The 27,935-nt window shown below is 42.4% G+C and overlaps 1 protein-coding gene across 5 annotated transcripts in view; it reads right to left on the bottom strand.

Moving 5' to 3' along the window:
- ASXL1 (ASXL transcriptional regulator 1) overlaps nucleotides 1–27,935 on the bottom strand; it is an 85,247-nt gene that overhangs the window by 44,599 nt on the left and 12,713 nt on the right. For 2 of the 5 annotated variants that reach the window (XM_008525259.2, XM_070589106.1), the window contains exons 1-3: nucleotides 13,403–13,546; nucleotides 12,734–12,816; nucleotides 10,504–10,612 (exon numbers count right to left, since the gene is read on the bottom strand). In XM_008525259.2, the coding sequence (XP_008523481.2) occupies nucleotides 10,504–10,612; nucleotides 12,734–12,816; nucleotides 13,403–13,435 (225 nt within the window). In that variant the 5' untranslated portion in view covers nucleotides 13,436–13,546. Of the gene's footprint in view, nucleotides 1–10,503; nucleotides 10,613–12,733; nucleotides 12,817–13,402; nucleotides 13,547–18,587; nucleotides 18,967–19,240; nucleotides 19,388–27,935 lie in introns of those variants that run through there. The other 3 variants (XM_070589107.1, XM_070589108.1, XM_070589105.1) reach the window with 3 other exon arrangements.

Genomic DNA, 27,935 nt, shown 5'->3' with positions numbered 1-27,935 from the left:
AAAAAAATCAAGACCCTACTCGAAATACAAAGAAACCTTAAACATAAAGACACAGATAAGGTTAACAGCAAAAGGATGGAAAAAATATACCATGCAAAAACTAACTATAATACAGCAGAACTGACTATATCAAGATCAAAGAAGATTCCAGGAAAAAAAAGATACTACTAGAGAGAAAAGGAGAAATTTTACTAAAGAACAAAAAACTTGAACGCAAGATGGTACAGACACTTTGGAAAATAGCTTGGCTGTTTCTTAGAAAAGTTAAACAGAAATCAGAATACAATTCAGCAATTCCACTCCTAGGTTATCTACCCAAGAGAAATGAAAATGTACGTCCACACAAAGATTTGTATGCAAATACTCATAGCATTACTCTTAACAGTCAAAAAGATAAAACAATCCAAATGTCCATCAACTGAGAAACGGGAAAGCTAAATGTGGCAGATCCATACAATGGGATATTATTCAGCAATAAACAGGAAGGAACTGTTGATATGCATTACAAGAGGGCTAAATCTCAAATACCTCATGCTAAGTGAAGCAAGCCAGACTCAAAGGGCTATATAACACATGATTCCATTTATATAACATTCTGGAAAAGGCAGAACTACAAGGACAGAAGACAGATCAATGGCTGCCAAGAGCTGGGGTGGGCAGAGAAGTTGACTAGGAAAAGGACATAGGGGAAGTTTCTGGGCGATGGAACTGTTCTCTCTGAATTATTGTGATAACTACACATCTGTATATGTCTGTCAAAACTCAAAGGACTATAACCTAAAAAAGGTGAATTTTACTGTATCTAAATGTAAAACAATTTTTAAGGGAGAGAAAAGCATGTCAGCACCAACATTTACTGGAGTAACTACATTTAAGCCACGTACGGCATACCTTTAAATAGCACTGTTAAAACAAATAAAATGTCAAAACAAACGTGAACTAAAAAAACAAATGAATTTTTAAAAACTCACAGAATTATACACTAGTACATCAAAATGGGAGAATTTTACCGTATGCAAATTATGCCATAATTTAAAAACAGGAAAAAAACCCCACAAAATACTATTTTATAGCCACAATACTCAGGCTGTGAAGCAACAGAAATTCTCATATACTATGAAAGGGGTGTAAGTTCATACCATCACTCTGAAAAACAGCTGTGCGACACAGTAACAATGATCAGGTGCAAAACCTACTAGTCAGTCCCATTCCCAGCAATCTACATGCCCTGGAGCAGCCGCTGCATGCATGTGCAAGGAGACACGTACGAGAGCACTCCATGCAGCATGCCTTGTTACAGTGAGAACTAGAAACAACCCAAATATACACCAAGTACGGAATGGACACATAAATCATGCTTTATTCATACCATAAGACAGCATATAGCAGAAAATATGATGCATTTCAATTATATGCACCAATGCAGACCAAGCTCAAAAATGACAAGCAACAGCAGCAAGTCAGAGAAAAATGCATACAGTATGATTCCATTCACATAAAGATATTTTTAAAAGGCATGTTCAGCAATACATACACATAGGAAAACCTAGAAATAAAAGCAAGGGACCGGTTAATATGAAAATTGGAACAGCGGCTGTCTCTAGCAGAGGGAGAAAGCGGTATCCTCAGAGGCTTCGAAGTGTAAAGGATGTTCTGTTCTTGCGCTGACTGGTGGAAATGGGAGTGTGCAGTTTATTTTTTAGCTATTATTCTCTAAAATAACACAAAGTTTATATACACTCTTTTGTATAAATTATCTATTTCACAATAAAAAAAAGTAAAAATATATTCTCAAAATGAAACATATCATGCCCAGTAGGTTTTATGGGAATGTTCTACTAAAAAGAACAAATAATCTCTGTCTTAAAGAGACGACTGCAGAGATTCAAGAGGGGGAAACAGCACAGACTGTTTTGATACCAAAACAGGACAAGGTCTCAAATCAGAATATCACTGCTATGTCACTTATGAATACAAATGTAAAAATCCTAAATAAATTATTCATATTCTAAATCCAGCAACGTGTATTTAAAAGGAAAACCATGTCAACGTGACATTCATCCTAGGAATACAAGGATGCTTGAGCACTGGAAAAAATCTATTAACATAATTCACTATATTACCAAATTAAAAGAAATGAACTATAATTCATTTACTCACAAATATTTATTGAGTGCCTACTTTTTTCCTAGGGACTAGAGAGACAACAGTAACTTAAATTAAAAACCCCTTTAATGGAGCTTATGTTCTAGTCAAAGGAGACAATAATAATAAACAAAATGCATACATAATATAGTACATCAGACAGAGATAAATACCAAGAAGAAAAACATAAGGCAGGGAACAGCGGGATTGGCAGTGCTATGGGGTGTGGAGGGGTCAGCGTGGAATGTGAGCAAAGACCTGAAGGAGGTGTGGGAGCAGGGCATGCAGGGAGGGGGCGGGGCATTTCAGTCAGGTGAAACAGCAAGGGCAAAAGCCCTGAAAGAGGGGCCGGCCCCGTGGCCAAGTGGTTAAGTTCGTGGACTCCGCTTCAGCGGCCCAGGGTTTCGCTGCTTCAGATCCTGGGCACAGACATGGCACCACTCATCAGGCCACAGTGAGGCAGCATCCCACATGCCACAACTAGAAGGACCCACAACTAAAATATACAACTATATACTGGGGGGGTATTTGGGGAGAAAAAGCAGAAAAAAAAAAGAAGATTGGCCACAGTTGTTAGCTCAAGTGCCAATCTTTAAAAAAAAAAAGCCCTGAAAGGAACAGAGGCAGCATATCATCAAATTACGCTTTTTTAAAAATCCCTCTGGCTGCTGTGTGGAATTACAAGGGAGCAAACTCGATTCTGAGGGGGCAAAAGTGAAAGCAAGACCAGGCAGGAGCTATTTCAGTACCCAGCATATGAGGATAACTCAGACGAAGGTGGTGGCAATGGAAATGGACACCCAAAAAAAGTAGAAGTTTCAAAAGGAGAATAGTCAGGAGTTAATTTACCAAAGGAAAAACCGGCATGGAGTCAAAGTGACGACTAAAACAAAAGGATGAGCTGACACTTAAAAGCACACATTTCAAAGCCTGTTTAGCACAATGGAATAAAAAAAGACAGCATCTTCCAGAACAGAAGAAAACAGATGTCTTTTTCCTCCCTATTCTTCTCCTCCCTGATGATGTAAAAGAATGCAAAGTTATTCTTTCAGAACCTTGAGTACGCTTCTCAAACATTTCAGAACCAACTCATTTAATCAAAACTTCAAATCTCCTAATCTGTCCTCCATGTGTTAAATACAAATTTCTCAAATAACCAAAAACGTGACTTCATACCACTTACTTAAATGCTTTCAGGCTATTTCCCCATTAGCACAGGAGCACGAAATATACATGTTTTAAAAAGACCAATGTGAGGAGTATGACGCCTGTCTGAAATACAGTTAGCACTCAATTAACTTTATCAGTTTCCATCTCTTCTTCCAGATTTAGCTAAGCTAGAATAAGAAGCAACTTTCTTAGACTAAACAAGTTCCTCAAATAACTCTCCCCAAAGTCTGATCTAAAGGATTGAGAAGAGATCAAATGCACAGTTTTCATATTGGCTAATCCAAAGAAAAGTGTATTTTTTCAAACGCAGTCTCTAGGAAGCCCAGAGCATATACAATCTTCTCACTTTCCTAGAACCCTGGTCCTTTAAAATCACACTTAAAAAAATGTTTATAACCTTTTGTTTCAAAAACATACATCACTTCAGCAATGCTGAAATTATCATCCTGCCCATCCCCCAGAGGTAGCACAAAACCATTCTGCTGGTAGTGCTTTGCAAACCTCTGCTCCCTGACCTTTACCACTTCATTCTCAGAGGGCTTTGAACTTCAGCAGGTAGGAGGACAAAAGGCAGCTCATCTCCTAGGCATAAAACCAGAGTCTGAGCAGGGCTCGGGAAACAATCAAGCTCCCTCTTCTCCCTGAGCTGGCCGGGAATCCTGGCAGACAATGCAATGCCCCTTTTGTCAAAGGCAGATCGAGATGTCCCTTGAGGATTACTCAAATAAGAAACCTTTTACCAACTGGGGGGTCAAAGCCTCCATCAAAACCAAATTGCTGCTACCATTACCCAGAGCAAATGGCGCTGCCCCAGTACCGGGCCTTCTGCACAGACCTCCTGCAGCAGAGAGTGAAGGGGGCCTGCCGGAAGACAGTCAGCCTCCAGTAAACACCAAATGCATCACAAAGAACGGGAAAGAAAAATATCCAGCGCTACTTACTTTTCACACAAAGCAGTCTAGATGCTGAAAACTTTTACTCTAAGAGGTTTTCAACAGGGCTTCGGGGTCTGGGAAAGATGGCTTGGGTGCGTGGGGCACGGGGTGGGGATGGTAGAACCCGCGAGATGGAGAAGCTAGGCCCTCACGTTTGTTTCAACCAGAGCAGTTTCAGAGTCATCTATATTTTGCAGCTCCATTTCACGAGATAAAAGGGTTTTACACCTGAAGTATTTAAACGACTAATCTATTTCAACTCCTCAGTGTTAGAGACAAAGAAGCATAAATGGAGATATTTACTAAGACATGAGGTGCTATGCTGGAACCCAGATATGGACTCCTAGTCCAGTGTTCTTACTATCATCATATAGGTATCACTCATTCTTGCAGAGAAAAGAACACCTACAATCAGAAATACCAATATAATTCACACAGAGTACAAAATTCAAACCAACTGGCCATATCTAAAGAGTTCACGTCTAAGGATATGAAAAGCTACTTTTGCTTAACAATTGTAAAAATCTTCATTGAAGAGAGTAAAACTGACATTTTGAGGAAGATCAAGAAATTCACAAGATGTTTCAAAAAGATGAAGTGACAAAGTTCATAAAGCCTTAAGAAAAACTCTTTATTCTAAATTGGCATAATGAAATCAAACTCAAAAGGTGGGGCTCTCAGTTCTAGTCCCAAGTAGGCCACATCCATTTGTCACACACATGTATGGTCACAGATAAATCATTAAATTTGTTATAAGCTCAGTTTTCTGTCTGCAAAATGAAAATGAACTGGATGATCTGAGAGCCCTTCTCTAAAACTGAAGGATTCTAAGCATTAAAAAGCCATATATTTTAGCCATATATTTGATAAGGCTAACACATACTATAAAAGACATTGTCTAAAAATGTCACTACCATTAAAGTATAAATTCTTTTTTCTAACAAGCAAGATCATCAAAGTTCAAATCCCTAAAAGGAACAATAAGATGATATCTAAAACATACCTAAAATGTTTAAACTGTTTCTAATGGCTAAATTTCTGCCTCCAGCAAATAAGAGGAACCAGATTACGGCCACAGCCTGGGAAAGATTTATTTCTAGTGTCAGCAGATTCTTTCACAGATTTATGTAGAACTGCTCTAAAGAGGGCAAGAAATAAAAGAGTTCTTAGAAGTTGACTTGCTGAACACAAGAAAAAAATAACCCAAATATGCATATTCTGTAATAAACCTGATATAAAAGAAAGGTAAACTACCAGGAGAACCAGCTGGCTTAAGATTCCGATGATACCATCTTCTACTTTTCATTCAGCCAGTATTTATCAAGTACCTATAATGCGTGAAAACAAAGTCCCTGTCCTCACAGTCTAGTGGAGGAGGCTAACCATAACCAAGTAACCAAACAAGGTAATTTCTGAGGCTGACAGGGCTACGAAACTAACAAAGACTCTCATGAAGCTGTGGAATTAGATTGGTAGTTAGTGAAAGCTTCACTGAGAAGATACTTTTGAACAAAAAACCAAATGACAAGAAGCTACCCCAGGGCTTTCCAGGGGCTAACAAGTGCAAGGGCCCTGAGGTGGACACAAGTTTCATGTGTTTGAGAAAAAGAGTGAAGGCCAGGGTGGCTGAAGTATGATGACCAAGGGGAAAGCGCCAGAAGAGCAGATCAGAGAGGCAGGCGAAGGCCAGGCAGGGTGGTGACATGATGTGATCTGCATTTTTAAAAGACCACTCTGCTGGCTGCACACCTATCAAAAGTCAAAGGGACTCTGACACTGCCTTTCTGACAAACTACGATTTTACTGTATCTAAGTCCAGGCTGACTCTGTTTGTTCTACTTGGTATTTAAGGGTAATATAAATAGTTTTAAAACTGCTGTAAGTGTGGAGTTGTACGTGAATACTTTAATTGTAGTTACATAAATAAACATTGCGAGACTGAAATAATTACCTCCCTCTCTTCCTCCATTGGCTTTTTCCTCTATTTGCAAACTGTGGGTTTTAATGGATGGATACTTCAAGTATAGTCATCTATTTCTTTTACCAGGAAGATGTTTTTTACACTTTTTAAAAAATATTCTATATATTAAAAAGATTCAACTAGGCCTGTTAATTGAATCAAAAGCCCTGAAGGCTGAGCCCTATATCACCACATGAGATATAACAAGTGCAAACAGCCATAAGTAACATCTCAATTTGAAGCTCATTCCACAATAAAACTGAACAATGTTCAGATGACTGCAGTTATGCCAGACGGTGAATGCTGGAATGACCACTTATAACCCAGGTTAAACTCACCAGTGACACAAACATCGAGTCACAAAAGCATAGGAGTTCAGCGTCAAGTCCTAAAAGTGCAGAACACTACACAGGAGCTCACAAAGGTTTTATAAGGATGGGAAATCTCAAGTGTAAAATATGATGTAAATCTTACCTCTAACCAGGCAATGATGGATCCTGACAGCTGACTTCAAGAAAAGCTTAAGGAAAGCAAAGCAAATCAAGAATTCAAAGCACGGATAGATTTCACCTATTCCAACCATCCCTGAGGACTAGCTCTGAGGGCTGATGCAAGCATCTACATATAAAATGTCCAATGTACGCACCATCACACTACCTAGAACAACTTTATCAGAGAAGGAACCCTGTGGCATGCCCAAAAAGACTCCAGCTTATCAGTAAACCTTCCATAATCACAGATAAGGCCACACAAATGTATTCAGAACTGAAAAAACTCCTCTTTTCAAATAAGTAGCAAAACCACATGGACAAATATAATTCTGACCTTGAGGGCTCACTGGAAGAGATCTCCAAGCAGGGGGCAGAAAAACGACCAAGCCTTTCTGCATGTGCTTTTCCTTAACACATGAGAGAAAACATAGGCAAAGAAAATGCCACAGGATTTCAGAGGTGCCACTACCACCTTCAAAGGGAAAAACGAGAAATGTGAGTTAAATAATTTGTATCTTCCTGTCCCTATTACAGGCAAGATCCTGACCAACCAATCCGTGGGTCCACAAACTATCCCCTCACTTCAGTCCTTCAGTGCTGAGGGGCTCTGGGGCACAACCTGGAACAGAAGACATGATCCAGCAGTACAAACATAAAGGAGTCTGGAAATAACCAAGATTTCTACACTTTTATTAGTTCTTTACAGTGTATTTAATTCTATAAAACTGACCCAGACTGTTCAAGAATATCAATGCCATGAAAAACACAACAAGGCAAGGGAACTGTTCTATATTAAAGGAGATTAAAGAGACATGACAACCAAACGTATGCATGATTTCTGACTGGATGCTGGATTTGAAAAATAAGCTATAAAGAATGTTTTTGGAACAACTACAGAAAATTTGAATGTGGACTATATATTACATACTACTTTATCAACGTTAACTTTCTTGAATGTGATAATGATGTTGTGGTTATGTACAATAATGTCCTTGTTCTTAAGATATTCTAAAATATTTAGGGGTGAAGTACCGGTACTAGTTAACACTTTCAAATGGTTCTAAAAAAAAAAAAAAAAGCATACATGTGTAGAGAGGGATAAAGTAAATGTGGCCAACTGCAGCAATGGTTAGAAAAGCCAGAGGGGTAGGGGGTTCATTGTAGTACTCCTTCAATTTTTCTGTAGGTTTGAAATTTTTTCAAATTAAAAAAAAGTAGGATAAAAAAAATTTACTTAACACCACGTTGCACTCAAGTGTTTAGTGGGCAGACCTGGGATCTCAGGCGATCAGCTGGTTCAGATTTTTGGTACCCTTTCCTACCCGTGCCTGAATAACAATAAAGTAAACACCTGCGCAACTTCCGGGAGATGGTGTGGTGATAATGAGGCATTTAACGGGAGACTAATAATTACCACACACTCATAACCTGGAGTCTAGAAGCCTCTAAAAAGAAGCTTTAGAAAGAGTCTTTAAAGAGAATCTTCTTTAAAAAAGAAGTCTTTAAGGAGAAGAAGGTAGGTCTATATGTAACATGACAGCAAATACACTAACTGAATACGGCAAGCAGCAAAGCCACAAGGAACCTAGCTGATTTTTTCAAGTACTATTAATATAAATTATTACTTAGGTTACAAGTAGCAGAATTTATGGGTTACTTTCACTTTCTCTGTTGTATTGTGCTTTCTGTTGCATATATTGCTTTTAAAACAGGTCAGAATGTTAAGAGACACAAACAGGTAATTAACCAAGCTAAAATTCTACCAAAGCCACAGCAGTAAACTCTTCTTTTTGGCTGAGGTATGAGCTAGATGCCAGAGGCAAATCTAGGGAGAGTTCCATCAAGATTATGAGCAGTTTATTTATCATCAAATGTCAAAACAAAAGGATAATGAAGTACCAGAAGGTAGCCATTATTCAGTAACTCAGTCATTAAATAATGCATTTATTGATGGCTACTTTGTACAGTATCCTAGTGGATACTGAAACAAGACCTAATCTCTGCCCTCAAGTTTACAGTCTAACTAGCGGAACCAGACACGCAAACCATTAACCCGAAAAGAGCAAAAAGAGTATCAGAGAGGTGATGGACAACTTCAATGCGCCAGATGCTATGAAGACTAAGCAACATAAAGCCAAAGGCAAATGGGAGAGCATGCTGGGCACACCTTCAATCGATGCATCTCAGACGCGGGCAACAGACTAACAGAACACCTGCTAGCTCACAGCAGGTTCACACAGTGCAGTTTACTCAGACACATTAAAATTAAAATGAAGAAATCTAATTCAGTTCAAATATTTATTAAGCAGGGACTATGCCAAGAATTCTGCCCAGGGCCAAGTCACAAAGGCAAATAAAACTCAGTTCCGACCCTCAAGGTGTTCACAGAAAAAGGTATTTCTCCTCCCGCTTAAAACAGAAATATGCCATTAGCAAGCATATTTGTAATATATAATATGTATAATTATAATTATTCACTATTACATATAACAATATATGATATATAATAGAAAAATGTCATGAACAAGCAATTAAGTTTGAGGAACCTAAAGGAATAAAGGCTACCATTTATTAAGAACTGACTCTGTCAGGAAAGCATACACCACAATAGGGAGGGGTTAAACCCGTCCCAGGCTATAAAGCCAGGTTTTGAACTCAAGGTTCTGTCCCTCCCACGGCTTGGTTCCTGACATTACATTATGTTATCTCTTAACAAAAAAAGCCCAAAATATTAGCAATAAAAGCAATACAGAAAACAGCACAGACACATGAACATAAGATACATCTGACCTGTACATAAAGATCAAGTTTATGACTGCAGGTTATACACCTGGTATTTTGCTCAAGTGTCTAACTTTGAATTAAGTGAAGAAAACAAGTCTAGTAAGAGAACAAAACTTAAAGAGAAAAGTTGTATGTGAACTACTATAATTTATAACTGTATTATAGAGGAGTATAAGGGTCAGCATCAAATTTTCAGGATCCACACTACCAACAGATGATCTTAAGTCTAAACCAGGAGTTGGCAAACTACAACCCCACACCAAATCTGGCCCACTGCTTGTTTATGTCAATAAAGTTTGCAAGACAACCATGCACATTTTTTTGTGCACTGTCTATGGCTGCTTTCCTGCTACAAAGGCAGAGCTGAATAGTTTATGAATAGTATGGCCCACAAAACCTAAAATACTTATTATCTGGCCCTTCACAGAAAAAGTTTGCCAACCCCTGGTTTAAATGATAGCCGTATGTATCACAAATGGTAGAAAAACAGCCTGTTCATTTCAGCTCTATTTAAGCTTTATTATGAACTCTACCTGATCTAAGTTCTCTTCCTTTGTAATTAGTGTCACTTAGTAAATGCTACTAAGCATTACTTAGTAATGCTAGAGTTTTTGAATTTCCACAAGTATGTTCACATTTCAGTTCTTTTCCATGGAGCAGGTCTTACTTTAGCTGTCCAGTAATTTATCCTTCACAATATTACTACAAACAAAATCCTAATTAAGGCACATTTGCAATTACCCCCACACATACTTATCCCTCCACTGCATACAATCTGCAAAGATACAGACAAAGAAAAGCTGAATATAGACACAATAGCTGCTATAACTAAATAATTCCTAATACCCTGTTCACACCAGAACATCTCAAAGTGCCATTTAGAATCAACAGAATAGGCTTCACCTGCCTGCTTCTTAGAAATGCAAATTCACAGGCTTCACTGCAGACCTACCAGGTGATTCTTATGCACACTAAAAGTTAACAACCACTGCTCTAAAACAGAGTTTATACTACCTACCTTGAGTGTGAAAAGGCTGATCCGGCCAGGCAGTTTATAAAATAGCCCCTCGCCTCCTCTTGAATTGGAATGTAGCATGGCATTGAGACAAGCGAGAGGGGATGTCCCACTGTAAATACATACAAGGATGGATGAGGGTCATATAAATCCATCTGCCTACTTACTCAAAGATCTAATACCCTCCAACTCATTCTTAAACCAAGAAGCAGCAGAGCAAGGATTACAGGAGAAAAGATCCCATGACAACAATGCCACTTTGAAAGTAGCAAAAAAGTAACAAATGAAATTCACATCCATCACACCCAGAGAGCTCTGGGATAAGACATGTTATGTGATAGTACTGGGAGTTTCCCAGCCTCTATAGTCCCACCTACACCGCATGCTCAGAAACTGCCACATAACATTATCAACACAAAGACCACAGAATCAACGGTGAGGCCCAAGAAAACAAGCACACCTTTTTCCTTCCAGTTAAATATTTTCTAACAAGCACACAAAAGGAACAGTATTTCATTTACTTTTTCTCTGTTGGCAAGCGGGAAGGATAGGTTTTACTCTACATCTACCCCGGAGCAATCATTTAAATTTGAATATAAAAAGAAAAGTCAGTCAAATAGATTTAGTACCCCAAAATGCTCAAACGTTAAACCAAAAAGAAGATGGCATATTAAATTATTTCATGGTCCCTGCTCCAATAGTAGCTTGCAAAACAATGACAACTCAGTGAGTTAGAGGCTACTTAATGAATCTTAAAATAGAAAAGCTGTCAAAAATACAAATGCCCATTATTAATATTAACTGAGTTTGGCATTGGCATGTTAGTGTTACCTTCTCTTCCCACTCCCCAGCATGTTAAAAAAAAATATATAAATATCCTAACTAAAGCCTCTTAGCATTTTTCAGAACTAGGGGCCCTAATTTAATGCAGAGTGTTAAAAATAAATTGAGTCTAAAAAAGCCATTAGAAAAAAAAAAAAACCTATTACTTATTCTGCTTTGGAACACACTGCATGCTAAAAAAATTTTTCACCAAGAACCAATCTCTAAAAGAAACCTTGTGCAGAATCTGGAGTATCAAGTGGGTGTGCTAACATCTCTGCTACCAGGGGTAACGGCATGCTGGGAGAGTCCTTCTGTGAACAGTGTGACTCCTACACACTATAGCTCTGTCTACAAATGACAGAGCTGCTCACTCATCACGAGCCACCATGACTGCTTCATAATTCCTATAAGAGCAAGAAGCAGAAACAAGTTAAGATTCTCAATTCCATCTGTCCCAAAGGGACTAATTTACCTTCTATAGTCATAGTGGTCCAACAGCAGTGCAGACAGCAGCATGATGGGAAATAGCCCATAAAAACAAAAATAAAGCACAATTATAACACTACACAGTGCACAGGTACTATTTAAATGAATGTGATCTAGACAATCCTGGTATTCCCTCCCCACAAAACGTCAACTTGAGAATGTCTGAACTGTCAATTGGACAGGGAGGATCTTTTGACCCTAAGAGGTCAATTTCAAGCAGCTAAAGCTTAACCAGCAAAAACATATGCTGTTTGTTCTATGTCCCAAGAAGGGACTTTGCTGTGCTCTCCTCTTTCATTAAAAAAAAAAAAAAAGGTTGGGGTGAGGGTGAAGAGAGAAAAGGATTAGGGACGGTCACTGGGTTTTGTGGCTCCAATTCCTTTTGTGTTTCTAACTTGTTGCTTCTCTAGGAAAACTACATCACAGGATAAGAAAATCAAAGTCACCTCAAATTTAGTATACTCATATCACCAATGGGTAGAATCAGTGAGGGGAAAAAAGGTGAGTTTAATGGTGATGAGACCACCCTAAAACAAAGGACTTCAGAGATATGGCATAGAGAGAAGGGTAGTTTTAGACATGACAGAGCCTATCAGAGTCCACCCCCTCTCTATCACTGAAACACGCAAAACAGAGAACAAAATGTACCAACTCCTTATACAAAAAACCACGCTCAATGTCAAGATTTAAGGGAGAGCAAGGATGGGGAAAGTCACTATATCTCTGATGAAAACAAATGGATGCTCACCCACTCCCACCCTCCGCTGAGAGGATACACAACCTGGGAGATAGTTCCACACCGCCACCAGACACGTGAGCGTGTGTGTGTGTGCACATGCAGACTTACTCATATCACTGCATAACTACACAAAAACACATGTCCTATGAAACCCTCATGGTAAGCGACAAGAGCCATACAAACCTCATTTCCTTTAGTCCTTCTGCCTCTATGACCTGCAGAATCTGTTTTGGTGTCATTGGAGCATCCGAGTAATTTTCTAGTACCTGAAGAAATATAAATGTTCTGGTTTCAGTGTGCAATTTTCATTTATATTCAATCTATCTCACTGGCTACAGTTCTGCTCTGAGGTACCACTGCTCACAATTTAGTTTTTCCAGTTAAAATTACTTCAGAAACCAAATTACATATGTATCTATCTAGTTGCTGAAAGGTGACTGCAATTAGCTGAAATATTCTAATTCTCAATTCTAAAAACCACATCTTCTTAGTGTACAAGTTACGGTATGTGGGGTCTTGGCAACCCTGGTTACTACTTAACATGATGCCGTTAATACGGCTAATAAACCATAGCGCTACACAATAAATTATAAGACAGAAATGCACGCAGATTTTCTTTCCCAAGGAAGTTTGGTAAGTACAAATATTTTTCAATGCTGATTTTTGCCACCATGTTATGAAATTCTAGTGTTAACTGCCACAGTACATTTTGCCATTTGGCAACATGATGGTATGATTCTCTATGATTGCTGCAAGCAAAACAATGAGAAACGGAACATCCCATTTATGTCAGCACCATCTGCAACTAAGTCACGACAGTAGTTTCTCAGGGAGCAACTGCAGCTCTCTCACTTTAAGAAGTTGAGTTTTAGGGGCTGGCCCCATGGCCAGGTGGTTAAGTTCGGGCGCTCTGCTTCGGTGGCCCAGGGCTTTGCTGGTTCGATCCCGGATGCAGAGAGGGCACTGCTCATCAGGCCACGCTGAGGCGGTGTCCCACATGCCATAACCAGAGGCACTCACAGCTAGAATATACAACTATGTACTGGGGGGCTTTAGGGAGAAAAAGAAGAAAAAAAAAGACTGGCAACAGATGTTAGCTCAGGTGCCAATCTTTAAAAAAAAAAGTTGAGTTTTAGAAATGTTATCCTCTAAGGGAGAAAAAGAAAAAGACAGGCTATCAGTATCTTCATACTGTCTCTACCTATGCAGCTGCTGAGGTTACTCCAAATCACACTAACATCTTGAAGTCACTTAACAATCATAACAACTGAGCACTGCCATCACAAATAAAATGTAAAGCAAGAAGTCTGATAGGACTGCAGCTAAAGGTTCTCTCTGTGGCAGAACATGAGCCCTTAGCACTAAAGGAACTCAAGATTTGGAGAAGCAGGTTCTGAAATAAAACCCCTATTTGCCATGGTCCCGTACTCAGCCTCTCTCTTTTCAATTTTTACATTCTCCTTCGGTAACCTCCTCATCCCACAGTTTCAACTACTACCTAAATTCTGATAACTCCCGAATCTCTCCCTCTAGCCCAGATTTCTCCCCATCTTCAGCCTCAAATGTTCAGTTCCATACTGGATGTCCCCTTTTGCCCGTCTACTCTAACTCATCTCCCCTCCAATTCATAGAACCAGCAACTCTAGTAATACAGCTCCCCTCTTCCTCCAATATTCCCCACCTTGGTCAGCAGCCAGCCTAAGCACCTAATTTAGAAACCCAGGCATCACCCTTTACTCTCACCTGCCCCGCAGCTCTCACAGCCAGCTTCCTACCTGACCCAACACAACAGCCTCTTCGCTAACATCTCTGCAACCAGCCCTGCTGTCCACACATCGTTCTTACTCCGCTGCCATCCTGCATTCGACAATTACACGAAACACCTACTTCGAGCCAGGGACAGTTCTAGGAATTCTTCGGTAAACAAGACCCAGTCCCTGCTCCCACAGAACTTACATGCTATAGCCTGAGGTCAGCCCAACAAAGCAAACCTGCTCTCTCCACCTTCCCTGCAACCTAACCACGTACAGCAAAAGCTGAAGCTGCCAGGTCCACTGGCCCACTGGAAAAGCACAGGCTTTAGAACCAGACAGACATGGATTCCAATTCCGGCCTTCTAAACTTGGGCAAGTTACCTACCCAACCTAAGAACTTGGCTCCCTCATTTGTGAAGTAAGGATACCGCTGTGTTCCTCTCCCGGTTGTTGAATAGATTAGAGATCATTTAAGTGTGTGCCTGCAGTGCCCGGCACAAAGCAGGCACTCAAGGCCTGGCACACAAGGTCCTCACAAGCTGGTCTCCGCCTGTCTCTCTACCTGACTGCCAAAGTGACAATCCACAAACTTTATGCTCCAATAACAACGTGTGGTCCTTCTCAGTTCCCACACTCTCTACCTTGCAAATACACACAGAGACACTCTCCTGCCATTTATTGTCACCAGCTCCTGCTTACATTCTATGTGATGATTCTTACTCCTATCCACCCTTCAAGATTCAGCTAGGAAAGCACCTTTCTCCAGGAAGCCTTCTCTGATCTCCGCAAGGCAGAGTTAAATGTCTTTTCAGTGTCCCCAGAGTTCCACAACACATAGAATTTATCTTCCAAAGCAGGACACTTGAGAGCCAAAGGAGGAACTATACTGAACAATAAGCAGGAACCAGGATGTCTGTTTACCATTTACCCATCTACAATGGCTTTATCTCGCCTGCGTACAACTCTATTCATGTGTCTGGGCCTTCCCCATCCTCAGAAGACCAAAGTGTCTCAAGGGCAAACCTTATCCGTCTTTGTATTCCAAGAGCCTAAGTGCCAAGTTAGGCAGTGTTGACTCGAACAAGCTCACAACAAAGCTGGTACAAGCCACTCATGTTCACTGCCACAGATAATCATTTCTTTGATACTAATAAAGTGTGAGCTGAGCTAGTGAATTTTTGTAGGATAATTTTTTTTAAGAAGCATGACTCTGAAAAACTAGTTACTAATTATTTAAACAGCGGTCTGAAAGAGCCTGAGACTCTAAGACAGAAGAAACAAAATCTCTAAAGGAAAGTTACATCAAAAGACACAAAATATTCACTTCTATTAAAATTGTATATGCCTCCAGCTTTTAGTATAAGAACAATTCAGCAGTGTTCTATTTCTAGTCTCTGTCTTTCTAGAACACACTTTAAAAGAAGAAAAAAAAGTATCTCTTCTACTTCAAAGGGAAAAAAATGTTTGATGTAAGAATGGTCAGTCATGAATCAAAGTGAAAGATAAAGCGGCAATGAAGAGTTTCTCAAAGCCAGGGAGAATCCATTTAAGGGCATTCAATTTAAAGGGAAATCCCCTAGGCTGTTTCTCCTAAACAAACTGTTCCTAACAAGGAGGAGGATTTATATCCATCCAACCCCCTAAAATCTACCTCTTACATCTAGAAAAGACAATACTATCAAATGTTTGAAAAAATGTCTACTTCTCAACAACACAATTAAAATCTGTAAAACTCAATCTCCTGCAAAAACTCAAAAAAACTACTGAAATTCTCCAAAGTCTCTTCTTTCCTACGAAAATAGTTTTTAAAAGGGTTCCTAGTATCACTCTAGCCACCAGTCCAATTAAGATCAGGAGCAATACAAAACTGCCACAAAGCAAGTGCATCTGACTGCCGGCTGTGGCAAGCACTCCCAATTCACCTGTCCACAGAGGAGTCAGATTGAATCTTCCGCCCTACCTGTTACAGCTCACTCTAGTCAAGCTGCTCTCTGTCCAGCGTCAGCTCTCACAAACTCTCCAGCACTCAGTTTGTTACAGCAATTTTTTTTTAATGGGGAGAGGACTCTAAAAAGTTTCCCCTCACCCACCAATCACTCCCATCCAAAGGGATGGAAAATTCTAAACGAAAAGACAATGAAAGATACGTAAAATTATGCACCATGTTCCCACAAGTCATCTTTCACATATTTAAGTAATTCCTATTCATATTACTATTTTTTAATGAAGAGCCACAGAAGAAAAAGAAAACTTACTCCGATAATCTGGCATGAAGTTGAGCCAATGATAAAACCGAAATAACAACCTGGATACCGGAGTTCACGTCACAATAAATTCAAGAACCGAAAGGGGCTTAACAGAACAGTGAACCCCAAATTCATAAAGTCTTTCAACTAGTAAGAGCCAACAGAGCTTTGAGACAAACAGCCTAGAATTCTGTCAGGACATAAATAACACAGGATTTAAAGGTACTTTCACCTACCTCTAAAAAGTAAAATTCTGGCAAGCAAATTTCCTTTTGGTGCCCAGAGTCATAAACACCCGCATATAACAGGAACTCAGAGGAGAATTTCAATGAACACCCAAGACTCAACCTTGAGGAGAAAGAGAACACATCCTTTTGGCTCTCCCCTACTCTCCTTCAGACCTAAATTTGTTTCCAGGGGAAGAAACACTGGAGAAATCCTGAAATTTCCAAGAGATCCTGAAAACTAGCCATAGCTTCCAATTTTGATTGAATCAGAAAAAAAAACTTAGAAACTACAAAATCTTCAAATTTCATTTGAAACAAATTAACTGAAACACAAAACTTCAGCATACAAAACAATTGCTATTTCTGTTCCTTGGACAACAAACGCCTGGGGAAGAATGTCAGGAACATCAGTGAAAATTCTCCCATAAACCAAACAGCTTTAGTTCTTGAAAGTTACTAACAGTTTTACAGGCTTCAAGAAAGAAAAAGGTGTACCACAGATTTGTAACAACCCCCAACACATACTCATCTTTTTTTGCACAATACCTTCAAGGCAGGAACCTCACTTCTCAATAAAATCAAAGATGAGAAGGTTGAGGTTCATTCATCATTAAAAGTAAATTATAGCAATTACATATAAACTACAGGGTGTCAAGACATGAGTATGCGATCTGCCCTATAACACTGCTGTGTGACAGTTCTGAGAAAGTGACATCTCTGAGAAAAGCGTAACCTCTTACGACTGTCATCAGCAAGATTTCTTAAGAACATGTCTCAAAGTGTCTTAGCTTTGTGGGTGCAAATCCAAAAGGAAGATACTTCACTTACAAGTCCTCTGACACTTTGAAAACAGAAAATTCACAACCCCCCTCACCAGGCAGCTTCAAACACTCAAATTTACTCTCTCCTCTGCTAAGTCCTCAGAGAGCAGTATCTTCAAACAGACCCTTGGTCTTTGTCCAGCACTTCATGTGTACATACACGAGGACACTAAGGAACAGAGAACACAGATATTCTTTGCAAAGCTAGTCAGTTCTCTGCAGAGCGCCCATCTCCCGTCTAGCTTACGAAGTAAAACACTCTAGTCAGCATTTCTCAAAGTGTGGTGAGCCACCTGCACTACAGGCAACCTGGGAAGCTGGTTAAAACGAAGACACTCAGGGTCTACTGCAAAGTCTCAGACTCAGTCGGTCTTCAGCAGGGCCCCAGGAGCAGCATTCCTAACCACCTCCCCAGGTGTCCTGTCCCCACAGGACACTAAAGTTTGCGAACCACTGCTCAGGGTTCAAGCTGGGAGCGAGCTCTTCTTCCCTCCACACACCTGGTTTAGATCGGCAAAGCTCAAAATGCCATTCGCGTCCCAGCAATCGGGGGCGCTTTCCCACCCCTCGAGTCAAACGCACCACCCCACTGCCCACCAGGAAGCGAGGGAGGAGCTTCCGACCCTTCCCGGAAACCCAACTCCCCCGAGCGCACAAACGAAGCTTCCCCAGACCCCCAGACGCTGCCAAACAGTGGGGGAGGGGAGGCTGGGGCCCCGCCGCCCGGAGGGGGAGGAGCCGGCCTGCCAGCTCGCCCCTCCGCAGGAATTTGGGGTGGGGGGGAACCGTGCAAAAAAGGCGCCACATCCAACCCGGCCGGGGACCTCTCCCCACCCGACGCCTTCGGGGTTGTCCCGTTCCCAGTGCAAGGGTGGCCCCGCCCCCTCCTGCGGTGGGCAGGGCCTCGCCCCTCCCCCCTCCCGGTGGGGGTGCTCGGCGAGCCCACCCCCCAGACCCCCCACCGAGCCCCCCTCGGCGGCCCGCCTCACCAGGCGCGCGGCCTCGGCCCACGTGCGCTCCTTCTTCCTCTTCTGTTTGTCCTTCATCCTCCTCCTCCCTGGCGGCGGCGGCGGCGGCGGCGGCTCCACGCGGGACCTCCGGGCGGGGCGGGCTGGGGCGGCGGCACGGGACTGGGGCGGCGGCGGCGGCGGCGGCGCGGGGGGGCGCGTGGCGGCGGCAGCGGCGCGCGAGCACTCGGGTGCGGCCGGGGAGAAGGGGCGGGCGCGCGGGGACCGGCTGGCGCGAGACCGGCGCGAGGGCGGTGGTGGGGGAGGGGTGGCGGCGGCTCCACGCGCCGGCGCTGCGTCAGTCGCCCACGGCGGCGGCGGCGGCGGCGGCGGCAGCGGCGGCAGCCCCGCGATCGCTAAGGAATGCGGCGGCTCCGCATAACCACGGGGTCAGAGGTCACGGCTCCGGCCTCCGCTTTCCCGCTCTGCTGAGGGGCCGAGACAGGACTGGCGGTGGGGCGGGAAGGCGAGATGCGGCTTTCCCTTCGGCGCCCGGGTGTGTGCGTGTCTGCCGTGGGTGTGTGTGAGTGTGTGTGAAGAGTGAGGAGGGGGAGTGTGGGGTTTTTTTTTTTTGAACAAAAACAAACCGAAAGGGCGGCTGGGAATCGTAGTCCCGGTTGCCTCTCTGGCCTCACCCGCTCCGGAAGAATATGGCTGCGTGAAACGCTTGGACCACACTTCCCTGCGTGCCCCGCGGCCCGTCTTTTCTGCCCTCCCCTCCCTTCCTCCGTAGCGCGCAGAGCTCGGTAAGGAAGGGGGACTGGCAATCGTTCGGGGAAGGACTGGGCGGAGTCTCGCGAGGTGCGGGAACTGCCTGGGGGCCTGAGGCATTCTGGGAGGCGATGCTGGGAAGGGGCGGTGGCTGGGCTCCCCCGACCACGGTTAACCCCTTCGCCGCTCCTCGCCTCGGGGCCGCCGGGCGGGTAAGGGTGGGGATCGAGAATCGGTAGCTCGGCTCTCAGCGCCCACTGTGTACCTCGCCTCGCCTAAGCGGTTCTTCTGACCGACATTTCTCGTAGGTGACAAGAGACAGGACTTTCCCTTTTGGTCCTCCCCTAAGTGACTCACTGCCGCATAATAATGAGACAAAAAGACACTCATACCAGTAAAACGGTTATTCCGCGATTGATGGACCTAGACAGTCCCCATTTTCCCCTGTGCTTTTATGCCGCTATATGTTTGCCGAAGATTGCACCCGCAGCCTAGAGCATTCTTACCACTTGGTGAACTTGGTGATGTGATGACGGTGGTGTAAAGAACGTGGACTTTGGGGCCATACTAACCAGAATGCACCTGAGTCCTTTTTAGAGGCGGTACGCTGGAGAGAACACAGGCCCTGGAGCCAAAAGGACCTAGACTGGACTCCTGGCGAAGCCACTCCCTGGCTATCAGCCTAAAACTAGGGGCTGAAACTCTCTGAGCCCTCACTTTTCTAATCTACATTAGTCTAATACCTAACAGCATTATCAGGATTAAAATTAACATAAAACACCTGGCAGAATGGAAGAGGCTGTGAAGGGGACCTTGACATTAGGTGCACACAATTCGGCTTCTGGCATAGAGCAAGTGTTTAATTGGTACCAGCTGAGAGACAATGGGCAAATTTAGCCTCTCTGAGCATTAGTTGTAGAGCATGAAATGAAATGAGGTTCAGAGTACCCAACACATAGGTTTTCTGTGTCTATTTGTTGAATCAATGTCCAGAAACATTTCCAGAATCAGTCCTAAACTGGATTAATAGCCAGCTCTTAAACATTAGGGAGGGAGGGTCAATGGCCACGTTTGAAAGGTTTCCCTGAGGAAACACCCCCTCCACTCCCTGGTGTTAGCACATGGGAGAGCCAGGACTTAGAGGAGATTTAGTATGCTGGCCAACCCTAACACAGTGGAGTTCGCTGCTCCTGCTTCTAATGCTCGTCACACAAAAGACTTTCACGTCCAGTAAACAAAATCCTGCGAGGTGAATAGAATGTAGAAGGTGAAGCAAGGCATGTTTTTAAATCTTTCCCCTTCTGACTGCACTGCAAGAGGGGGGAATAAAGAACAGCTCCCCCTCCACCACGGAAAAGTTGACCTGATTTTTTACAAAGAGTTTTTCTTTTTCTTTAATCTACAGCTGACACAGTAACCTTTGACAAGTCATTTGGCTTGTTTCAAATGTTTTCTTCTTGAGCAGTTTCACCCTCCTCTAACCTCCAAAGAGTAACTAGAGAAGATTCACTCTAAAGTTTACATGTTTCATAGAGGCACTGTGATAGGAAGAATAATGTCGTTTCCTCCTCACTCCAAAAAAACCTATCTATGCTCTAGTCCCTGGAAGCTGTGAATATGTTACATTCCATGGAATTAAGGACCATAAAATAGAGAGATTATCTTGGATTATCTGGGTGGGCCCAGTGTAAAGTCATGCACCACATAATGACAGACCACATAGATGACAGTGGTCCCATAAGATTAGTACCATATAGCTGTGGTGTATGTAGTAGGTTATACTATCTAGGTTTTGTAAGTACACTCTATGATGTTCACACAATGACGAAATTGCCTGACAACGTCTCTCTCAGAATGTGTCCCCGTCGTTAAATGGCATGTGACTCTAATCACACAGACCTTTAAAAGTAGAAGAGGAAAGCCTAAGAGATACTTTGGAGAGATGAGGCAGAAGAATCAGATTTGAAGCTTGAGAGGAACTCAACCCACTGTTGCTGGCTTTGAAAGGGGCCATGAGCCAGGGAATGTAGGCAGCCTCTAGAAGCTGAGAACGAGCCCTGCCAGCAAGTAGGCAGAAGCTCAGTCCTACAACCCTACAGAACTGAATTCTCATAACGTGAATGAGTTTGGACATAGGTTCTCTACCCCCTGAACCAGTCTGCAGAAAGGAATGCAGTCCTGCCAACACCTTGATTTTAGCCTTATCGGACAACCAGCTGAGCCACACTGTGTCCAGACTTCCAGCCCACAGAAAGTATGTGGTATAAACGGAGGTTGTTTTAAACCACTAAATCTGTGGTAACTTCTTACAGTAGCAAAAGAAAGCTAACACAAGCACTGCGGAAACACCTTTATTTAATTCTCCAGCCAACAGTGCCTGACTCTCACAGCTGGGTCATGGGGGAATCCACATGTGAATATTTCATGGTCTCTGCCCTTGCAGAATCAAAGAGAAACTAATGACAATATCATAGTTAAGTGTGAAAAGAGTATGTTGAGTACTGTACAAGATACATGTTGGAAAATTGGCTTTAGTCATTAAACCTTAAGAAGATGGCATTTTTTTTTTTAAGTTAATGAGACTCATGAGTTTATTCTCTTCTCAGAAGCACCAAAAAACAAACTTACACATTTTTTTGGTGTGTGTTTTTCTGTTTTTATCACAGTGCTTTTATTACAAAGTATCTTTGAAGTCAACGCAGGTGCCACAGGGCAGTGTAAGATAAACAGGACTGATATTCAACCCTGCCCTGTTTGGGGATGAGTCACTGTTTTCAAACTGCACAGTTATGAGCAAAGTACATAACACACCAGGAATCTGAATAACACACACACTATTAGCAGACCGAGGAATTCCCAAAAGGACATAAACACCCCCAGAAGCTCACTATGAGATAGTGTATTTGCCACTGGCTTTGGACTTGGGCAGACCTAGGTTTGCATCTTCTTGCAGTCCTTCTCCAGCTGTGTGGTCTTGGTCAAGTTATGAAACCTCTCATTGACTCAAGGCCATCATTTGGACAACCAAGTATATAAACTCAAAAGGGTGGGATTAGGATTAAATGGCATCTTTGTAAAGCACCTTGCACACAGCAGACTCACTAAATGCCAGCTCTCTTTGCCTCCAAGAAAGTTTACAGTCTAAAGTGTAAGAAGTGCCTCATTTTTAGACTTCAGTGAACCAAGCCCTGGAACAGTTTGCTACTCTAACGACTGTTCTCTCCCAATAACTGTCTACATTTTCAAATGAAGTTGAGGTCCACAGAGGTCAAATTACCTCCCCTAGATCCCAGATGATCAAGTGAGATCACATTTGCTAAACTTCCAGCATAGCAGATGATCAACAAATCATCTGTACCTCTCCTGGTCCCTCCTACCTTCCATTTCTTTGTATGATTGTCAGTTTAGTGTCCATGCTCTTGCTAGCATCTTCTTGGATTCATCATCACACCCCCAACATCTGGCACAGTCTTGGCACATGGTAGGCACTCAATCTGTTGGATGAATGACCTTATTCAATTACTTTATTGGACAAAGTCCTTTAGGACTTATTTTGAATGAGCCCTAAACAGTATTTGGAACTGCCCAGGCAGACCTGGGAAATATTGAGGCAGGATTTCACCCCAACATATCTATGCCCGTTATAAAGATGCTCAGGGAGAGAGACTTCATGACCTCACTGCTTTTGTTAGGCACAGAATCTGCCCACTTGATGGGCAGCACTAACTGCTTACCTGCCATTCACCATCATTCATTCATTCATTCATTCATTGCTGAGGAAGATTCACCCTGTGCTAACATCAGTTGCCAATCTTCCTCTTTTTGCTTGAGGAAGATTCGCCCTGAGCTAATATCTGTGCCAATCTTCTTCTATTTTGTATGTGGGTCACTGCCACAGCATGGCCTCTAACAAGTGGTATAGGTCTGCGCCTAGGAACCAAACCCAAGCCACCAAAGCAGAGCACACTGAACTTAACCACTAGGCCACAGGGCTGCCCCCCGCCCCCGCCATCATTTAAATCCACTCCTGTTTTTCAGTCTCCCATGAGGCTGAAAGAGGTATTTAAATTCCATTTTACTCCACCAAAATGTAGTTAATGGTTACTTCAGGGTTGTAAGACTATGGTAGATTTTTGGTTTTCTTTTTCTTTTTTTTTTTTTACCAAATATTACTTTTTTTAATAAAAAAAATCTTTTGTATTTCAACCACAAAGCAGACCATTTAGATTAAGGTGGCAGATGTAATGTTTTCAGCTTCTTTACACGTCTGTATTTTCCAAATCTTCTAGAATGTGTGCATGCTGCTCATACTCACATGAGTATGATGAAAAAAATTTTTAATTCTCAACAGTGTGAGAACATCTTTAATAATTATTATTATAAATAATTAGTAATAATAATTCTTTTCATTTTACTTAAAAAGATTTGTGGGGGGCCGGCCCTGTGGCTGAGTGGTTAAGTTCACTCACTCTGCTTCGGCGGCCCAGGGTTTCACTGGTTCAGATCCATGGTGTGGACATGGCACCGCTCATCAAGCCATGTTGAGGCAGTGTCCCACATAGCATAACCAGAAGGACCCACAACTAGAATATACAACTATCTACTGGGGGCTTTGGGGAGGAGGAGAAGAAAAGATTGGCAACAGATGTTAGCTCAGGGCCAATCTTTAAAAAAAAAAAAAGATTTGTGGGACACCCCCACTAAAATGGCCTCAAAAGATGACCTGAGCTAGTTTTTACCAAAATTGTGGAAAATAACAGCCCCGTGCCTGATTCTTTAAGGTTTTCAGGTGGAGATTTCAGGAGCTCACTAAAGAGCCCATCTCAAATTTAATCTCTCAATGCCAGAGACATGTACTCATTTGTACCATAAACCTTTCTGGTCTCATTTTAAGCCATTTCTTCTATTCTTTCTGTGTAAAGAAGGAAAAGAAACTTTAAAGTGCATTTTAACACCAAATTCTAAGAGTGGTGGTGCTAATGTGATGAGATTGATACATGGGTTATTTCTTCATTTTCAATGTTTTATAAGGAAAACATCTACTCCCAGCCCCAAATGGCTTTTCGTCTTCCTCTTCTTTAATGATTGCTAATATCTGAATGTGACGTTGAAGACTTAGATAAATGGCTTCACAGGCCTTAACTCTTGAACATCACAACCACCATGTGAGGTGACTGAGAAAACCGGCAGGGCCAGTAAAGTGAAGGGACTTTCCCAAGATCACAGTTAGTTGTTGCTGGATTCAAGATTTAAACCCCAAACTCCTCATTCCAAATTCCTTCCAAGGCACTGTGGTAGCCAGCCTCCCAAACCGCCCCCAGTGATTCCCAGCTCTGACAGTCACAGCCTTTTTAGTCCCCTCCCACTTTGAATAGGCTGAACTGTGGAACGGATAGGATATTTTAGAAGTGGCCCTGTATATGGCTTCTGGGGCTAGGTCATAAAAGAGATTGCAGTTTCTGCCCTCTTTCTTTGGATCACACCCTCTGGGAGAAGCCAGCCGCCATGTCATGAGGACACTCATGCAGCCCTCTGGAGAGGTCTGCATGGTAGTAGCCCCAAACAAGCTTTCAAATGACTTGAGCCCTGGCCAATACCTTGACTGCAACCTCATGAAAGATCCAGAGCCAGAATCATCCGAATACGCTGCTCCTGGATTCCTGAACCACAGGAACTGCATGAGATAATAAATGTTTATTGTTTTAAGTCACTAAGTTTGAGGTCATTTATTACAGAGCAATAGATAACTAATAAAGACAAAGTGCCTCCCTTCTGGGTGGTTCTTACGTTTTGTGACACCTGCTAAAAAGCAAGGGACGCTCTTCCCAGAAAAACTTTATACTTATACTTGTTTATACAAAATTCTTTCTAACATTCAGGGTGTACGCAGCCCCACTGAAGCCAATATACAGTAAGTGTAGTAACAGTAGTACTCCCCTTTTCCTCTACGGCTCAGAGAAGTAAAACCACTTGTCCCACTTGTGGAGCTAACATATGCCAGAGCCAGGATTCAAACTCAAGTAACCCAGCTTTGCACACAGCTCACACTCTTTGCCACCTTGCTCTTTTGCCTCTGGAGTTCTAAGTTCAGAACCACTGCTCTAAGTAATCCTTACCCTTTCATCTTCCCTCTGCACCCTACCCCTTTAATTATATAAGTTGCATTTCTCTGGCCCCAATTTGATTTTTCTTTTTTTTGCTGAGGAAGATTAGCCCTGAGCTAACATCTGTGCCCATCTTCCTCTATTTTTTGTACGTGGGATGCCACCACAGCATGGCTTGATCAGCAGTGCATAGGTCTGCACCCAGGATCTGAACTTGTGAACCCCGAGCCACCAAAGCAGAGTGCACGAATTTAACCACTATGCCACCAGGCTGGCCCCACTCTCTGGCCCCATTTTATTTGTGATTTCTAAGTGACCCATTGTGTGTTAGTTTCCACCAAAGAGACAAAGTCAAGGTCACTGACTCTGAGCGCCTCCTGGTCTAATGGGATCATAGACATGGACACAAATAACTGTACACCTTTTTAAGACCTATCATCAGTTTTGGACAGGAAAGCAGTAACAAACTCTGGGAGGGCAGACTTCACAGAGGGCGATATTTTAGCTGGTTCTTGAAGGCCCAGGGGAAGAGGAGTGGCTCAGGGGAATTCTGAGTAGAAGCAACAGTGAGTATGATGGGGAGGAGAGTAGCAGCCTGTGTGTGTGTGTTGTATGTGTGTGTGTGTGAATGTGCAAGTGTGTTTAGTTGGGGAGGGGCCAGCAGTCCAGTGGGGTAGGAGCAGGAGACAAGGTCAGAAGGTGGGCTGGGGCCTAGTGGGAGGAACAGGAGGGAGGTCCCACACTAAGGAGTTTTGATTGCCTCCTGTAACAACCAGGAATGGACAGAGCTCAGATACCAGCTCTTACCCAACCCTGTGGCCCCAGATCCAACAACACAGGGCATGACACAGAGCAGGCACTCTTCATTTGCTGAATGAATTCATTAAAGCAGGATTGGGTGCTAACGCTGGTCTTACAGTGGAGCGGGAGCAAGACGGGGATGCAGAGTCAATCTGGACGCCTCCCTGAATATTTCCTCAGCAAGGCTTTCCCTGCTGCCCTGTACTCATTAAGTCCTTTACACTGCCATAGCACTCAATGCTTCCTTCAAAATGTAATGAGGAAAAATATAATTAACTCTCGACATTGACGATGACTTCTTCAATGTCTGCTCCCAAATTAGACTGTCAGCCATATGAGGCCGGGACTGCAGGCCTATTTTATTGCGCTTCCCTCTGTCCTGGAAGAGAGGCTCCTCTATCCCAGAGAACAGTAAAATACAGCATCGGGCACCTTCTTTCACTGGCATTGATAAACTCCTACTGGGATGCAAGCCCTGCGCTGAGCCCTGGGGACTAACAGCCCAATTAGACACACTTCCTGGATGATAGAGATGGATTTCAAGTGATGGGAAGCCAATGCAGTAGGTGCCCCAGCAGTAGAAGCCTGGGGTCCTCCTGGAGCTTAGAGAAAGGAACATCTCAAAGCTGACACTAAGTAGGGGAGAAATTACTTCCCAACTCAAAAATTATAGCTACTCTGGGTGTAAAATAAATATTAAAAAATTAATAACTAGGGGCTGGTCCAGTGGCATAGTGGTTAAATTCACACGCTCCACTTCAGTGGCCCAGGGTTTGTGGATTTGGATCCCAGGCACGGACCTACACACCACTCGTCAGCCATGCTGTGGTGGTGTCCCACATACAAAACAGAGGAAGATTGGCACAGATGTTAGCTCAGGGACAATCTTCCTCAAGTAAAAAGGGAAGATTGGCAACAGATGTTAGCTCAGGGACAATCTTCCTCACCAAAAAAAAAGGAATAAGTAGATACAGAGAATAGATCGGTGGTTGCCAGAAGTGAGGGGTGGGGGGGTAGGCAAAATCAGTAAAGGTGGTCAAAAGGTACAAACTTCCAGTTATAAAATAATCCTGGAGATGTAACATACAGCATGGTGACTACAGTTAGTAATACTGTAGTATATGTTTGAACGTTGCTAAAACAGTAGTAGATCTTAAAAGTCCTCATCACAAGACGGTCATATCAAAATATACACAAATACCGAATCACTGTTGTACAGGTGAAACTAATATAATGTTCTATCAATTACATCTCAATTTTTTAAAATGAATAACTTTCTTATGTACTAATAATTCCACTTGAAAATAATGGGGGATAAATGATCCCATTCACAACAATAGTAACCAAAAACAAATGACACCATCTGGAAATAAAATTAATATAAAATGTGCACTTCTTACATTAAGGAAACTATAAACTCTGCCAAGGAGCATAAAGTCTTGGACCAATGAAGATCACAGCTTGCCTTAGACTGGAAGGCTCTAACATGTGCACATTAACTGTCCTGAATTAGCCTATCAAGTAAATGTCATCCCAATCAGGATCCCAGTGAGATTTTATTGTCAAAGTGATCCTAAAATTCAATTGGAAAAAAATAGATGCATTGTTTTCATAACAAAAAGATCTAACATTTATTAAGACTTAACATGTGCCAGATCCTGTCCCAAGGACTTGCTAAGCATCATTTCATCTCATCTTCAGAACACCATAAGGT

The sequence above is a fragment of the Equus przewalskii genome, chromosome 21 (genome assembly GCF_037783145.1).
Source record: "Equus przewalskii isolate Varuska chromosome 21, EquPr2, whole genome shotgun sequence".
Lineage (NCBI taxonomy): Eukaryota > Metazoa > Chordata > Mammalia > Perissodactyla > Equidae > Equus > Equus przewalskii.
Note: the sequence above shows the minus strand (reverse complement) of the source record. Positions and strands in the feature narration are given on the sequence as shown.